Source organism: Oncorhynchus clarkii, chromosome 2, assembly GCF_045791955.1.
Source record: "Oncorhynchus clarkii lewisi isolate Uvic-CL-2024 chromosome 2, UVic_Ocla_1.0, whole genome shotgun sequence".
In the NCBI taxonomy this organism is placed as follows: domain Eukaryota; kingdom Metazoa; phylum Chordata; class Actinopteri; order Salmoniformes; family Salmonidae; genus Oncorhynchus; species Oncorhynchus clarkii.
In genome coordinates this window covers 90,457,281-90,475,589 of record NC_092148.1, presented here as the reverse complement: position 1 = coordinate 90,475,589, position 18,309 = coordinate 90,457,281, and the positions used below count along the sequence as shown (strand labels likewise).

At 45.0% G+C, this 18,309-nt stretch overlaps 1 protein-coding gene across 1 annotated transcript in view; it reads left to right on the top strand.

Moving 5' to 3' along the window:
- LOC139376070 (phosphatidylinositol-4-phosphate 3-kinase catalytic subunit type 2 gamma) overlaps positions 1-18,309 on the top strand; it is a 65,306-nt gene that overhangs the window by 25,367 nt on the left and 21,630 nt on the right. Inside the window, exons 24-25 of the mRNA XM_071118228.1 lie at positions 2,374-2,510; positions 5,410-5,579. Coding sequence (XP_070974329.1) covers positions 2,374-2,510; positions 5,410-5,579 — 307 coding nt within the window. The remainder of the gene's footprint in view (positions 1-2,373; positions 2,511-5,409; positions 5,580-18,309) is intronic.

The following is an 18,309-nucleotide window of genomic DNA, read 5'->3' as shown; positions in this document are numbered from 1 at the left end:
CAGAGATGTTTGATCATGTTCAAGTTCGGGCTCTGGCTGGGCCACTCAAGGACATTCAGAGACTTGTCCTGAAGCCACTCCTGCATTGTCTTGGCTGTGTACTTAGGGTCGTTGTCCTGTTGGAAGGTGAACCTTCACCCCAGTCTGAGATCCAGAGAACCCTGGAGCAGGGTTATCATCAAGGATCTCTCTGTACTTTGCTCCGTTCATCTTTCCCTCGATCCTGACTAGTCTCCCCGTCCCTGCCGCTGAAAAACATCCCCACAGCATGATACTGCCACCACCATGCTTCACTGTCGGGATGGTGCCAGGTTTCCTACAAATGTGACACTTGGCATTCAAGCCAAAGAGTTCAATCTTGGTTTCATCAGACCAGATAACCTTGTTTCTCATGGTCTGAGAGTGCCTTTTGGCAAAAGTGCCTTTTGGCAAACTCCAAGTGGGCTCTCATGTGCCTTTTACTGAGGAGTGGCTTCCATGTGGCCACTCTACCATAAAGGCCTGATTGGTGGAGTGCTGCAGAGATGGTTGTCCTTCTGAAAGTTTCTCCCATCTCCACAGAGGAACTCTTTGTCAGAATGACCATCGGGTTGTTGGTCACCTCCCTGGTCAAGGCCCTTCTCCCCCGATTGCTCAGTTTAGCCAGATGGACAGCTCTAGGAAGAGCCTTGGTGGTTCCAAACTTCTACCATTTTAAAACTTCTTAGAGATCGGCGTCCCGTCAAATCATGCAGCGCCTTGTGTCACAATCGTAGATTTTAGAGAAACAACAAATGTAGGTACATAGTGTATTATATCGGCTGAAAGCTTAAATTATTGTTAATATAACTGCACTGTCCAGTGTACAGTAGCTATTACTGCGAGAAAAAAAATGCCATGCTATTGTTTGAGGAGAGCTCCTAAAAACAAAACACTTTTTTTCACCGCGATATGTTTGATAAATTCACCTGTGAGGGTGAAATGTTTTTCTTACATTCTGACATCTTAATCATCCAAAGGATCCCAGAGATAACATGAAGTCTCGTTTTGTTAGATAAAATTATTTTTCATATCCTAAAAAGGTCCATATAGAATGCACAATCGATTTTTGTATTTTCAAAGAAAGGAATCTGTGGAAATCTAACCCTAAACGTTGTTTCAACCAATCATATCACGTTCGTATGTATTCCTCAGAGATCCTAGAATCTAACCAGACTTCCCTATATCATTAGGGGTGTAGTATATCCACTGTGTTCTTGGGGACCTTCAATGCTGCAGAAATGTTTTGGAACCCTTCCTCAGATCTGTACCTCAACACAATCCTCTATCGGACCTCATGGCTTGGTTTTTGCTCCGACATGCACTGTCAACTGTGGGACCTTATATAGACAGGTGTGTGCCTTTCCAAATCATGTCCAATCAATTGATTTTACCACAGACGGACTCCAATCAAATTGTAGAAACATCTTGAGGATGATCAACGGAAACATGATACACCTGAGCTCAATTTCGAGTCTCATAGCAAAGGGTCTGAATACTTATGTAAATAATATATTTATGGTATTTATCTTTAATACGTTTACAAAAATTGATAAACTGTTATTGCTTTGTCATTATTTTACCTTTATTTAACCAGGCAAGTCAGTTAAGAACAAATTCTTATTTTCAATAACGGACTAGGAACAGTGGGGTTAACTGCCTTGTTCAGGGGAACAGTGGGTTAACTGCCTTGTTCAGGGGAACAGTGGGTTAACTGCCTTGTTCAGGGGAACAGTGGATTAATTGCCTTGTTCAGGGGAACAGTGGGTTAACTACCTTGTTCAGGGGAACAGTGGGTTAACTGCCTTGTTCAGGGGAACAGTGGGTTAACTGCCTTGTTCAGGGGAACAGTGGGTTAACTGCCTTGTTCTCAGGGGAACAGTGGGTTAACTGCCTTGTTCAGGGGAACAGTGGGTTAACTGCCTTGTTCAGGGGCAGAACGACAGATTTGTACTTTGTACTTTGCCAGCTCGTGGTTTCGATCTAGCAACCTTTCGGATACTGGCCCAACACTCTAACCACTAGGCTACCTGCCGCACCAATGGGGCATTGTGTGTAAAACATGTACTTTCATCCATTTTAGAATAAAGTGAAGGAGTCTGAATACTTTCCAAATGCACTGTCTGTGTGCCTCTGTATTCAAATGTGTGTTTGTGTGTGTGTGCATGCTTGCCTTTCCCTGTGTATGTGTCTCCTTGTGTGTGTGTGTGTGTGTGTGTGCGTGCGTGCGTGTGTGTGTGTGTGTGTGTGTGTGTGTGTGTGTGTGTCCGTCCGTCCGCGTGTATGTGTCTCCGTGTGTGTCTTCGTGTGTGTCTCCGTGTGTGTCTTTGTGTGTGTCTCTGTGTGTGTGTGTAGGTCTGGTGGAGGTGGTGCCAGAGGCAGTGACCCTGGGTAAGATCCAGCAGGAGTGGGGTCTGGGTGGGGCGCTGAGAGAGGACACCCTGGAGAAGTGGTTCCACATGTGGAACAAGACTGAGGAGGATTATGAGGAGGTGAACATACAGTGCCTTGCGAAAGTATTCGGCCCCCTTGAACTTTGCGACCTTTTGCCACATTTCAGGCTTCAAACATAAAGATATAAAACTGTATTTTTTTTTGAATAATCAACAAGTGGGACACAATCATGAAGTGGAACGACATTTATTGGATATTTCAAACTTTTTTAACAAAAAACCTTATGACTTATGCACACAACTACACATATTTAAGTCAGAGGATGCTGCTGAGGGGAGGACGGCTCATAATAATGGTCGTAACGGAGCGAATTTAACGGCATCAAACACTTAGGAACCGTGTTTGATGTATTTGATACCATTCCACTGATTCCGCTCCAGCCATTACCACGAGCCCGTCCTCCCCAATTAGGGTGCCACCAGCCTCCTGGGATTTCAACATATCCATTTTGATGGAACAATAACTTAAAGACTTGGTGTATTTGTGCATGATGGAAATACTGAATTGCAGTATTGACTCTATTGTAGGCTTCTCCAAACATAACAGAACCAATAGCAGCAGAGGCAGCAGGAGACAGTTGGATGACTGTGACTGTAGCCTCACTACTGCGTATAGCCTCTCTACTGTTGTTGTTGTTGTTGTTGTGATACAGACGTAGGATCTTATTTTGAGCCAGTTCTGCTACAGTAAGGGAAATAACCCTGCAGCAACAGGAAATGTGAATTATTATTATTATTATAATTCATGGACATTTTTTTTGTGGTGGATCTTTTTTTTTATATATATATTTTTATTACGACAAATAAAACCTGACATTTTAATCTCCTACGGGAGTCGGTGTCCCTACATCGGGACGGTTGAGCTAACGTGCGCTAATGTGATTAGCATGACGTTGTAAGTAACAGCAAACTTTCCAGGACATAGACATGTCTTATATGTTATTACAGTGCCTTGCGAAAGTATTCGGCCCCCTTGAACTTTGAGACCTTTTGCCACATTTCAGGCTTCAAACATAAAGATATAAAACTGTATTTTTTTGTGAAGAATCAACAACAAGTGGGACACAATCATGAAGTGGAATGACATTTATTGGATATTTCAAACTTTTTTAACAAATCAAAAACTGAAAAATTGGGCGTGCAAAATTATTCAGCCCCCTTAAGTTAATACTTTGTAGCGCCACCTTTTGCTGCGATTACAGCTGTAAGTCACTTGGGGTATGTCTCTATCAGTTTTGCACATTGAGAGACTGAAATTTTTTCCCATTCCTCCTTGCAAAACAGCTCGAGCTCAGTGAGGTTGGATGGAGAGCATTTGTGAACAGCAGTTTTCAGTTCTTTCCACGGATTCTCGATTGGATTCGGGTCTGGACTTTGACTTGGCCATTCTAACACCTGGATATGTTTATTTTTGAACCATTCCATTGTAGATTTTGCTTTATGTTTTGGATCATTGTCTTGTTGGAAGACAAATCTCCGTCCCAGTCTCAGGTCTTTTGCAGACTCCATCAGGTTTTCTTCCAGAATGGTCCTGTATTTGGCTCCATCCATCTTCCCATCAATTTTAACCATCTTCCCTGTCCCTGCTGAAGAAAAGCAGGCCCAAACCATGATGCCACCACCACCATGTTTGACAGTGGGGATGGTGTGTTCAGGGTGATGAGCTTTGTTGCTTTTACGCCAAACATAACGTTTTGCATTGTTGCCAAAAAGTTTAATTTTGGTTTCATCTGACCAGAGCACCTTCTTCCACATGTTTGGTGTGTCTCCCAGGTGGCTTGTGGCAAACTTTAAACAACACTTTTTATGGATATCTTTAAGAAATGGCTTTCTTCTTGCCACTCTTCCATAAAGGCCAGATTTGTGCAATATACGACTGATTGTTGTCCTATGGACAGAGTCTCCCACCTCAGCTGTAGATCTCTGCAGTTCATCCAGAGTGATCATGGGCCTCTTGGCTGCATCTCTGATCAGTCTTCTCCTTGTATGAGCTGAAAGTTTAGAGGGACGGCCAGGTCTTGGTAGATTTGCAGTGGTCTGATACTCCTTCCATTTCAATATTATCGCTTGCACAGTGCTCCTTGGGATGTTTAAAGCTTGGGAAATATTTTTGTATCCAAATCCGGCTTTAAACTTCTTCACAACAGTATCTCGGACCTGCCTGGTGTGTTCCTTGTTCTTCATGATGCTCTCTGCGCTTTTAACGGACCTCTGAGACTATCACAGTGCAGGTGCATTTATACAGAGACTTCATTACACACAGGTGGATTGTATTTATCATCATTAGTCATTTAGGTCAACATTGGATCATTCAGAGATCCTCACTGAACTTCTGGAGAGAGTTTGCTGCACTGAAAGTAAAGGGGCTGAATAATTTTGCACGCCCAATTTTTCAGTTTTTGATTTGTTAAAAAAGTTTGAAATATCCAATAAATGTCGTTCCACTTCATGATTGTGTCCCACTTGTTGTTGATTCTTCACAAAAAAATACAGTTTTATATCTTTATGTTTGAAGCCTGAAATGTGGCAAAAGGTCGCAAAGTTCAAGGGGGCCGAATACTTTCGCAAGGCACTGTATATACTTTACTGTCCAATTTACAGTAGCTATTACAGTGAAAAAAATACCATGCTATTGTTTGAGGAGAGTGCACAACAACAAAACACTTATATCACGGCAACTGGATTAACACATTCACCTCTGAAGGTAAATAATGTACTTACATTCAGTCATCTGGCTCTGATTTGTCATCCTGAGGGTCCCAGAGATAAAAATGTAGCATCGTTTTGTTTGATAAAATACATTTTTAGAAGCCTTTTTAATTCTTGAATACACTACAAGGTTGCATTTTCTGCTGTGCAGGAAAGTCCCCTATATCAAAAGAGTGATCAAATTAAGATCCTACATCTGTAGACTATTCTCCTGTATCTCCCCAACCAGGCTGTGATGAATTTCCTCCACTCCTGTGCTGGCTGGTGTGTAGCGACCTTCATCCTGGGTATCTGTGACCGCCACAACGACAACATCATGTTGAAACACAGCGGTCACATGTTCCACATCGACTTCGGCAAGATTATGGGCAATGCACAGAAGTTCGCCAGCATCAAAAGGCAAGTCCCAGAAGACACTATAACCATGACTGAAGTCCCCACCTCTGAATGCCAAATCAACCCCTGTAGATCTGAAAGGAGTGGATATGTGTCAGCAGTGCGTAATGTCCTACCGGCTTCACCTTGCCTTCTGATAGGCTGGCTGGAATTTCCCCATGTTTCTTACACCTATCCAGTCCCTTCAGATCTACTGGTGTGCGTATGGAGGAGGGACTTTAGATCTCTACAGGAGTACTTAAATAAAGGAGGTGCATTATATTTACTCCCCTGTGTGAGGAGGTCCATTATATTTACTCCCCTGTGTGAGGAGGTGCATTCTATTTACTCTCCTGTGTGAGGAGGTGCATTCTATTTACTCCCCTGTGTGAGGAGGTGCACTATATTTACTCCCCTGTGTGAGGAGGTGCATTAGATTTACTCCCCTGTGTGAGGAGGTCCATTATATTTATTCCCCTGTGTGAGGAGGTGCATTCTTTTTACTCCCCTGTGTGAGGAGGTGCATTCTATCTACTCCCCTGTGTGAGGAGGTGCATTCTATCTACTCCCCTGTGTGAGGAGGTGCATTATATCTACTCCCCTGTGTGAGGAGGTGCATTATATCAAATCAAATTTATTTATATAGCCCTTCGTACATCAGCTGATATCTCAAAGTGCTGTACAGAAACCCAGCCTAAAACCCCAAACAGCAAGCACTCCCCTGTGTGAGGAGGTGCATTCTTTTTACTCCCCTGTGTGAGGAGGTGCATTACATTTACTCCCCTGTGTGAGGATGTGCATTATATCTACTCCTCTGTGTGAGGAGGGGAGTATATTATATATATTTTTTAATATATTTTTTTAACATTAAATGCATTATGAAATAATGTCATTAAAATGATTGTAGAGCTTTTTAATGGAAATTCCAAAGACAAAAAAATAGTGAACTTTAAATTTCCAAAACAATGGACATATTCCATCGTCTCCGTCAGGTCCACATTGGGTAGAAAAATAGGAAATTACTCTGAAATAATCAAATATTTCAGTTGTGTATATTAATTCGTTTTTATTATTTTTCTTTCTGTAAAAGTCATCTCTGATCAGACAGTAGCAGTCAGCCAGACCATCTAACGTTATGTCTTTCTGTACTGTCTGTCGTCATCACCTCATCTCTGATCAGACAGTAGCAGTCAGCCAGACCATCTAACGTTATGTCTCTCCGTATTGTACTGTCTGTCGTCATCACCTCATCTCTGATCAGACAGTAGCAGCCAGCCAGACCATCTAACGTTATGTCTTTCTGTACTGTCTGTCGTCATCACCTCATCTTTGATCAGACAGTAGCAGTCAGCCAGACCATCTAACGTTATGTCTCTCCGTACTGTGCTGTCTGTCGTCATCACCTCATCTCTGATCAGACAGTAGCAGTCAGCCAGACCATCTAACGTTATGTCTTTCTGTACTGTCTGTCGTCATCACCTCATCTCTGATCAGACAGTAGCAGCCAGCCAGACCATCTAACGTTATGTCTCTCCTTACTGTACTGTCTGTCGTCATCACCTAATCTCTGATCAGACAGTAGCAGTCAGCCAGACCATCTAACGTTATGTCTCTTCGTACTGTGCTGTCTGTCGTCATCACCTCATCTCTGATCAGACAGTAGCAGTCAGCCAGACCATCTAACGTTATGTCTCTTCGTACTGTGCTGTCTGTCGTCATCACCTCATCTCTGATCAGACAGTAGCAGTCAGCCAGACCATCTAACGTTATGTCTTTCTGTACTGTCTGTCGTCATCACCTCATCTCTGATCAGACAGTAGCAGTCAGCCAGACCATCTAACGTTATGTCTCTCCGTATTGTACTGTCTGTCGTCATCACCTCATCTCTGATCAGACAGTAGCAGCCAGCCAGACCATCTAACGTTATGTCTTTCTGTACTGTCTGTCGTCATCACCTCATCTCTGATCAGACAGTAGCAGTCAGGCAGACCATCTAACGTTATGTATTTCTGTACTGTCTGTCGTCATCACCTCATCTCTGATCAGACAGTAGCAGTCAGCCAGACCATCTAACGTTATGTCTTTCTGTACTGTCTGTCATCATCACCTCATCTCTGATCAGACAGTAGCAGCCAGCCAGACCATCTAACGTTATGTCTCTCCTTACTGTACTGTCTGTCGTCATCACCTAATCTCTGATCAGACAGTAGCAGTCAGCCAGACCATCTAACGTTATGTCTCTTCGTACTGTGCTGTCTGTCGTCATCACCTCATCTCTGATCAGACAGTAGCAGTCAGCCAGACCATCTAACGTTATGTCTTTCTGTACTGTCTGTCGTCATCACCTCATCTCTGATCAGACAGTAGCAGTCATCCAGACCATCTAACGTTATGTCTCTCCGTATTGTACTGTCTGTCGTCATCACCTCATCTCTGATCAGACAGTAGCAGCCAGCCAGACCATCTAACGTTATGTCTTTCTGTACTGTCTGTCGTCATCACCTCATCTTTGATCAGACAGTAGCAGTCAGCCAGACCATCTAACGTTATGTCTCTCCGTACTGTGCTGTCTGTCGTCATCACCTCATCTCTGATCAGACAGTAGCAGTCAGCCAGACCATCTAACGTTATGTCTTTCTGTACTGTCTGTCGTCATCACCTCATCTCTGATCAGACAGTAGCAGTCAGCCAGACCATCTAACGTTATGTCTCTTCGTACTGTGCTGTCTGTCGTCATCACCTCATCTCTGATCAGACAGTAGCAGCCAGCCAGACCATCTAACGTTATGTCTCTCCGTACTGTGCTGTCTGTCGTCATCACCTCATCTCTGATCAGACAGTAGCAGTCAGCCAGACCATCTAACGTTATGTCTTTCTGTACTGTCTGTCGTCATCACCTCATCTCTGATCAGACAGTAGCAGTCAGCCAGACCATCTAACGTTATGTCTCTTCGTACTGTACTGTCTGTCGTCATCACCTCATCTCTGATCAGACAGTAGCAGTCAGGCAGACCATCTAACGTTATGTATTTCTGTACTGTCTGTCATCATCACCTCATCTCTGATCAGACAGTAGCAGCCAGCCAGACCATCTAACGTTATGTCTCTCCTTACTGTACTGTCTGTCGTCATCACCTAATCTCTGATCAGACAGTAGCAGTCAGCCAGACCATCTAACGTTATGTCTCTTCTTACTGTGCTGTCTGTCGTCATCACCTCATCTCTGATCAGACAGTAGCAGTCAGCCAGACCATCTAACGTTATGTCTTTCTGTACTGTCTGTCGTCATCACCTCATCTCTGATCAGACAGTAGCAGTCAGCCAGACCATCTAACGTTATGTCTCTCCGTATTGTACTGTCTGTCGTCATCACCTCATCTCTGATCAGACAGAAGCAGTCAGCCAGACCATCTAATGTTATGTCTTTCTGTACTGTCTGTCGTCATCACCTCATCTTTGATCAGACAGTAGCAGTCAGCCAGACCATCTAACGTTATGTCTCTCCGTACTGTGCTGTCTGTCGTCATCACCTCATCTCTGATCAGACAGTAGCAGTCAGCCAGACCATCTAACATTATGTCTTTCTGTACTGTCTGTCGTCATCACCTCATCTCTGATCAGACAGTAGCAGTCAGCCAGACCATCTAACGTTATGTCTCTCCGTATTGTACTGTCTGTCGTCATCACCTCATCTCTGATCAGACAGTAGCAGCCAGCCAGACCATCTAACGTTATGTCTTTCTGTACTGTCTGTCGTCATCACCTCATCTTTATTCAGACAGTAGCAGTCAGCCAGACCATCTAACGTTATGTCTCTCCGTATTGTACTGTCTGTCGTCATCACCTCATCTCTGATCAGACAGTAGCAGCCAGCCAGACCATCTAACGTTATGTCTTTCTGTACTGTCTGTCGTCATCACCTCATCTCTGATCAGACAGTAGCAGTCAGCCAGACCATCTTACGTTATGTCTCTCCTTATTGTACTGTCTGTCGTCATCACCTCATCTCTGATCAGACAGTAGCAGCCAGCCAGACCATCTAACGTTATGTCTTTCTGTACTGTCTGTCGTCATCACCTCATCTCTGATCAGACAGTAGCAGTCAGCCAGACCATCTAACGTTTTGTCTTTCTGTACTGTCTGTCATCATCACCTCATCTCTGATCAGACAGTAGCAGCCAGCCAGACCATCTAACGTTATGTCTCTCCTTACTGTACTGTCTGTCGTCATCACCTCATCTCTGATCAGACAGTAGCAGTCAGCCAGACCATCTAACGTTATGTCTCTCCGTACTGTGCTGTCTGTCGTCATCACCTCATCTCTGATCAGACAGTAGCAGTCAGCCAGACCATCTAACGTTATGTCTTTCTGTACTGTCTGTCGTCATCACCTCATCTCTGATCAGACAGTAGCAGTCAGCCAGACCATCTAACGTTATGTCTCTCCGTATTGTACTGTCTGTCGTCATCACCTCATCTCTGATCAGACAGTAGCAGCCAGCCAGACCATCTAACGTTATGTCTTTCTGTACTGTCTGTCGTCATCACATCATCTCTGATCAGACAGTAGCAGTCAGCCAGACCATCTAACGTTATGTCTTTCTGTACTGTCTGTCGTCATCACCTCATCTCTGATCAGACAGTAGCAGTCAGCCAGACCTTTTAACGTTATGTCTCTCCGTATTGTACTGTCTGTCGTCATCACCTCATCTCTGATCAGACAGTAGCAGCCAGCCAGACCATCTAACGTTATGTCTTTCTGTACTGTCTGTCGTCATCACCTCATCTTTGATCAGACAGTAGCAGTCAGCCAGACCATCTAACGTTATGTCTCTCCGTATTGTACTGTCTGTCGTCATCACCTCATCTCTGATCAGACAGTAGCAGCCAGCCAGACCATCTAACGTTATGTCTTTCTGTACTGTCTGTCGTCATCACCTCATCTCTGATCAGACAGTAGCAGCCAGCCAGACCATCTAACGTTATGTCTTTCTGTACTGTATGTCGTCATCACCTCATCTCTGATCAGACAGTAGCAGTCAGCCAGACCATCTAACGTTATGTCTTTCTGTACTGTCTGTCATCATCACCTCATCTCTGATCAGACAGTAGCAGCCAGCCAGACCATCTAACGTTATGTCTCTCCTTACTGTACTGTCTGTCGTCATCACCTCATCTCTGATCAGACAGTAGCAGTCAGCCAGACCATCTAACGTTGTGTCTCTCCGTACTGTGCTGTCTGTCGTCATCACCTCATCTCTGATCAGACAGTAGCAGTCAGCCAGACCATCTAACGTTATGTCTTTCTGTACTGTCTGTCGTCATCACCTCATCTTTGATCAGACAGTAGCAGTCAGCCAGACCATCTAACGTTATGTCTCTCCGTACTGTGCTGTCTGTCGTCATCACCTCATCTCTGATCAGACAGTAGCAGTCAGCCAGACCATCTAACGTTATGTCTTTCTGTACTGTCTGTCGTCATCACCTCATCTCTGATCAGACAGTAGCAGTCAGCCAGACCATCTAACGTTATGTCTCTCCGTATTGTTCTGTCTGTCGTCATCACCTCATCTCTGATCAGACAGTAGCAGCCAGCCAGACCATCTAACGTTATGTCTTTCTGTACTGTCTGTCGTCATCACCTCATCTTTGATCAGACAGTAGCAGTCAGCCAGACCATCTAACGTTATGTCTCTCCGTACTGTGCTGTCTGTCGTCATCACCTCATCTCTGATCAGACAGTAGCAGTCAGCCAGACCATCTAACGTTATGTCTTTCTGTACTGTCTGTCGTCATCACCTCATCTCTGATCAGACAGTAGCAGTCAGCCAGACCATCTAACGTTATATCTCTCCGTATTGTACTGTCTGTCGTCATCACCTCATCTCTGATCAGACAGTAGCAGCCAGCCAGACCATCTAACGTTATGTCTTTCTGTACTGTCTGTCGTCATCACCTCATCTTTGATCAGACAGTAGCAGTCAGCCAGACCATCTAACGTTATGTCTCTCCGTATTGTACTGTCTGTCGTCATCACCTCATCTCTGATCAGACAGTAGCATTCAGCCAGCCAGACCATCTAACGTTATGTCTTTCTGTACAGTTTGTCGTCATCACCTCATCTCTGATCAGACAGTAGCAGTCAGCCAGACCATCTAACGTTATATCTCTCCGTATTGTACTGTCTGTCGTCATCACCTCATCTCTGATCAGACAGTAGCAGCCAGCCAGACCATCTAACGTTATGTCTTTCTGTACTGTCTGTCGTCATCACCTCATCTCTGATCAGACAGTAGCAGTCAGGCAGACCATCTAACGTTATGTATTTCTGTACTGTCTGTCGTCATCACCTCATCTCTGATCAGACAGTAGCAGTCAGCCAGACCATCTAACGTTATGTCTTTCTGTACTGTCTGTCGTCATCACCTCATCTCTGATCAGACAGTAGCAGTCAGCCAGACCATCTAACGTTATGTCTCTCCGTATTGTACTGTCTGTCGTCATCACCTCATCTCTGATCAGACAGTAGCAGCCAGCCAGACCATCTAACGTTATGTCTTTCTGTACTGTCTGTCGTCATCACCTCATCTTTGATCAGACAGTAGCAGTCAGCCAGACCATCTAACGTTATGTCTCTCCGTATTGTACTGTCTGTCGTCATCACCTCATCTCTGATCAGACAGTAGCAGCCAGCCAGACCATCTAACGTTATGTCTTTCTGTACTGTCTGTCGTCATCACCTCATCTCTGATCAGACAGTAGCAGTCAGCCAGACCATCTTACGTTATGTCTCTCCTTATTGTACTGTCTGTCGTCATCACCTCATCTCTGATCAGACAGTAGCAGCCAGCCAGACCATCTAACGTTATGTCTTTCTGTACTGTATGTCGTCATCACCTCATCTCTGATCAGACAGTAGCAGTCAGCCAGACCATCTAACGTTATGTCTTTCTGTACTGTCTGTCATCATCACCTCATCTCTGATCAGACAGTAGCAGCCAGCCAGACCATCTAACGTTATGTCTCTCCTTACTGTACTGTCTGTCGTCATCACCTCATCTCTGATCAGACAGTAGCAGTCAGCCAGACCATCTAACGTTATGTCTTTCTGTACTGTCTGTCGTCATCACCTCATCTTTGATCAGACAGTAGCAGTCAGCCAGACCATCTAACGTTATGTCTCTCCGTACTGTGCTGTCTGTCGTCATCACCTCATCTCTGATCAGACAGTAGCAGTCAGCCAGACCATCTAACGTTATTTCTTTCTGTACTGTCTGTCGTCATCACCTCATCTCTGATCAGACAGTAGCAGTCAGCCAGACCATCTAACGTTATGTCTCTCCGTATTGTACTGTCTGTCGTCATCACCTCATCTCTGATCAGACAGTAGCAGCCAGCCAGACCATCTAACGTTATGTCTTTCTGTACTGTCTGTCGTCATCACCTCATCTCTGATCAGACAGTAGCAGTCAGGCAGACCATCTAACGTTATGTATTTCTGTACTGTCTGTCGTCATCACCTCATCTCTGATCAGACAGTAGCAGTCAGCCAGACCATCTAACGTTATGTCTTTCTGTACTGTCTGTCATCATCACCTCATCTCTGATCAGACAGTAGCAGTCAGCCAGACCATCTAACGTTATGTCTCTCCGTATTGTACTGTCTGTCGTCATCACCTCATCTCTGATCAGACAGTAGCAGCCAGCCAGACCATCTAACGTTATGTCTTTCTGTACTGTCTGTCGTCATCACCTCATCTTTGATCAGACAGTAGCAGTCAGCCAGACCATCTAACGTTATGTCTCTCCGTACTGTGCTGTCTGTCGTCATCACCTCATCTCTGATCAGACAGTAGCAGTCAGCCAGACCATCTAACGTTATGTCTTTCTGTACAGTTTGTCGTCATCACCTCATCTCTGATCAGACAGTAGCAGTCAGCCAGACCATCTAACGTTATGTATTTCTGTACTGTCTGTCGTCATCACCTCATCTCTGATCAGACAGTAGCAGTCAGCCAGACCATCTAACGTTATGTCTTTCTGTACTGTCTGTCATCATCACCTCATCTCTGATCAGACAGTAGCAGTCAGCCAGACCATCTAACGTTATGTCTCTCCGTATTGTACTGTCTGTCGTCATCACCTCATCTCTGATCAGACAGTAGCAGCCAGCCAGACCATCTAACGTTATGTCTTTCTGTACTGTCTGTCGTCATCACCTCATCTTTGATCAGACAGTAGCAGTCAGCCAGACCATCTAACGTTATGTCTCTCCGTACTGTGCTGTCTGTCGTCATCACCTCATCTCTGATCAGACAGTAGCAGTCAGCCAGACCATCTAACGTTATGTCTTTCTGTACAGTTTGTCGTCATCACCTCATCTCTGATCAGACAGTAGCAGTCAGCCAGACCATCTAACGTTATGTCTTTCTGTACTGTCTGTCATCATCACCTCATCTCTGATCAGACAGTAGCAGTCAGCCAGACCATCTAACGTTATGTCTCTCCGTATTGTACTGTCTGTCGTCATCACCTCATCTCTGATCAGACAGTAGCAGCCAGCCAGACCATCTAACGTTATGTCTTTCTGTACTGTCTGTCGTCATCACCTCATCTTTGATCAGACAGTAGCAGTCAGCCAGACCATCTAACGTTATGTCTCTCCGTACTGTGCTGTCTGTCGTCATCACCTCATCTCTGATCAGACAGTAGCAGTCAGCCAGACCATCTAACGTTATGTCTTTCTGTACAGTTTGTCGTCATCACCTCATCTCTGATCAGACAGTAGCAGTCAGCCAGACCATCTAACGTTATGTCTCTCCGTATTGTACTGTCTGTCGTCATCACCTCATCTCTGATCAGACAGTAGCAGCCAGCCAGACCATCTAACGTTATGTCTTTCTGTACTGTCTGTCGTCATCACCTCATCTCTGATCAGACAGTAGCAGCCAGCCAGACCATCTAACGTTATGTCTTTCTGTACTGTCTGTCGTCATCACCTCATCTTTGATCAGACAGTAGCAGTCAGCCAGACCATCTAACGTTATTTCTTTCTGTACTGTCTGTCGTCATCACCTCATCTCTGATCAGACAGTAGCAGTCAGCCAGACCATCTAACGTTATGTCTCTCCGTATTGTTCTGTCTGTCGTCATCACCTCATCTCTGATCAGACAGTAGCAGCCAGCCAGACCATCTAACGTTATGTCTTTCTGTACTGTCTGTCGTCATCACCTCATCTTTGATCAGACAGTAGCAGTCAGCCAGACCATCTAACGTTATGTCTCTCCGTATTGTACTGTCTGTCGTCATCACCTCATCTCTGATCAGACAGTAGCAGCCAGCCAGACCATCTAACGTTATGTCTTTCTGTACTGTCTGTCGTCATCACCTCATCTCTGATCAGACAGTAGCAGTCAGCCAGACCATCTTACGTTATGTCTCTCCTTATTGTACTGTCTGTCGTCATCACCTCATCTCTGATCAGACAGTAGCAGCCAGCCAGACCATCTAACGTTATGTCTTTCTGTACTGTCTGTCGTCATCACCTCATCTCTGATCAGACAGTAGCAGTCAGCCAGACCATCTAACGTTATGTCTTTCTGTACTGTCTGTCATCATCACCTCATCTCTGATCAGACAGTAGCAGCCAGCCAGACCATCTAACGTTATGTCTCTCCTTACTGTACTGTCTGTCGTCATCACCTCATCTCTGATCAGACAGTAGCAGTCAGCCAGACCATCTAACGTTGTGTCTCTCCGTACTGTGCTGTCTGTCGTCATCACCTCATCTCTGATCAGACAGTAGCAGTCAGCCAGACCATCTAACGTTATGTCTTTCTGTACTGTCTGTCGTCATCACCTCATCTTTGATCAGACAGTAGCAGTCAGCCAGACCATCTAACGTTATGTCTCTCCGTACTGTGCTGTCTGTCGTCATCACCTCATCTCTGATCAGACAGTAGCAGTCAGCCAGACCATCTAACGTTATGTCTCTCCGTATTGTACTGTCTGTCGTCATCACCTCATCTCTGATCAGACAGTAGCAGCCAGCCAGACCATCTAACGTTATGTCTTTCTGTACTGTCTGTCGTCATCACCTCATCTCTGATCAGACAGTAGCAGTCAGGCAGACCATCTAACGTTATGTATTTCTGTACTGTCTGTCGTCATCACCTCATCTCTGATCAGACAGTAGCAGTCAGCCAGACCATCTAACGTTATGTCTTTCTGTACTGTCTGTCATCATCACCTCATCTCTGATCAGACAGTAGCAGTCAGCCAGACTATCTAACGTTATGTCTCTCCGTATTGTACTGTCTGTCGTCATCACCTCATCTCTGATCAGACAGTAGCAGCCAGCCAGACCATCTAACGTTATGTCTTTCTGTACTGTCTGTCGTCATCACCTCATCTTTGATCAGACAGTAGCAGTCAGCCAGACCATCTAACGTTATGTCTCTCCGTACTGTGCTGTCTGTCGTCATCACCTCATCTATGATCAGACAGTAGCAGTCAGCCAGACCATCTAACGTTATGTCTTTCTGTACAGTTTGTCGTCATCACCTCATCTCTGATCAGACAGTAGCAGTCAGCCAGACCATCTAACGTTATGTCTCTCCGTATTGTACTGTCTGTCGTCATCACCTCATCTCTGATCAGACAGTAGCAGCCAGCCAGACCATCTAACGTTATGTCTTTCTGTACTGTCTGTCGTCATCACCTCATCTCTGATCAGACAGTAGCAGTCAGGCAGACCATCTAACGTTATGTATTTCTGTACTGTCTGTCGTCATCACCTCATCTCTGATCAGACAGTAGCAGTCAGCCAGACCATCTAACGTTATGTCTTTCTGTACTGTCTGTCGTCATCACCTCATCTCTGATCAGACAGTAGCAGTCAGCCAGACCATCTAATGTTATGTCTCTCCGTATTGTACTGTCTGTCATCATCACCTCATCTCTGATCAGACAGTAGCAGCCAGCCAGACCATCTAACGTTATGTCTTTCTGTACTGTCTGTCGTCATCACCTCTTCTTTGATCAGACAGTAGCAGTCAGCCAGACCATCTAACGTTATGTCTCTCCGTATTGTACTGTCTGTCGTCATCACCTCATCTCTGATCAGACAGTAGCAGCCAGCCAGACCATCTAACGTTATGTCTTTCTGTACTGTCTGTCGTCATCACCTCATCTCTGATCAGACAGTAGCAGTCAGCCAGACCATCTAACGTTATGTCTCTCCGTATTGTACTGTCTGTCGTCATCACCTCATCTCTGATCAGACAGTAGCAGCCAGCCAGACCATCTAACGTTATGTCTTTCTGTACTGTCTGTCGTCATCACCTCATCTCTGATCAGACAGTAGCAGTCAGCCAGACCATCTAACGTTATGTATTTCTGTACTGTCTGTCGTCATCACCTCATCTCTGATCAGACAGTAGCAGTCAGCCAGACCATCTAACGTTATGTCTTTCTGTACTGTCTGTCATCATCACCTCATCTCTGATCAGACAGTAGCAGCCAGCCAGACCATCTAACGTTATGTCTCTCCTTACTGTACTGTCTGTCGTCATCACCTAATCTCTGATCAGACAGTAGCAGTCAGCCAGACCATCTAACGTTATGTCTCTTCGTACTGTGCTGTCTGTCGTCATCACCTCATCTCTGATCAGACAGTAGCAGTCAGCCAGACCATCTAACGTTATGTCTTTCTGTACTGTCTGTCGTCATCACCTCATCTCTGATCAGACAGTAGCAGTCAGCCAGACCATCTAACGTTATGTCTCTCCGTATTGTTCTGTCTGTCGTCATCACCTCATCTCTGATCAGACAGTAGCAGCCAGCCAGACCATCTAACGTTATGTCTTTCTGTACTGTCTGTCGTCATCACCTCATCTTTGATCAGACAGTAGCAGTCAGCCAGACCATCTAACGTTATGTCTCTCCGTACTGTGCTGTCTGTCGTCATCACCTCATCTCTGATCAGACAGTAGCAGTCAGCCAGACCATCTAACGTTATGTCTTTCTGTACTGTCTGTCGTCATCACCTCATCTCTGATCAGACAGTAGCAGTCAGCCAGACCATCTAACGTTATGTCTCTCCGTATTGTACTGTCTGTCGTCATCACCTCATCTCTGATCAGACAGTATTAGCCAGCCAGACCATCTAACGTTATGTCTTTCTGTACTGTCTGTCGTCATCACCTCATCTTTGATCAGACAGTAGCAGTCAGCCAGACCATCTAACGTTATGTCTCTCCGTATTGTACTGTCTGTCGTCATCACCTCATCTCTGATCAGACAGTAGCAGCCAGCCAGACCATCTAACGTTATGTCTTTCTGTACTGTCTGTCGTCATCACCTCATCTCTGATCAGACAGTAGCAGTCAGCCAGACCATCTAACGTTATGTCTTTCTGTACTGTCTGTCATCATCACCTCATCTCTGATCAGACAGTAGCAGCCAGCCAGACCATCTAACGTTATGTCTCTCCTTACTGTACTGTCTGTCGTCATCACCTCATCTCTGATCAGACAGTAGCAGTCAGCCAGACCATCTAACGTTATGTCTCTCCGTACTGTGCTGTCTGTCGTCATCACCTCATCTCTGATCAGACAGTAGCAGTCAGCCAGACCATCTAACGTTATGTCTTTCTGTACTGTCTGTCGTCATCACCTCATCTCTGATCAGACAGTAGCAGTCAGCCAGACCATCTAACGTTATGTCTCTCCGTATTGTACTGTCTGTCGTCAT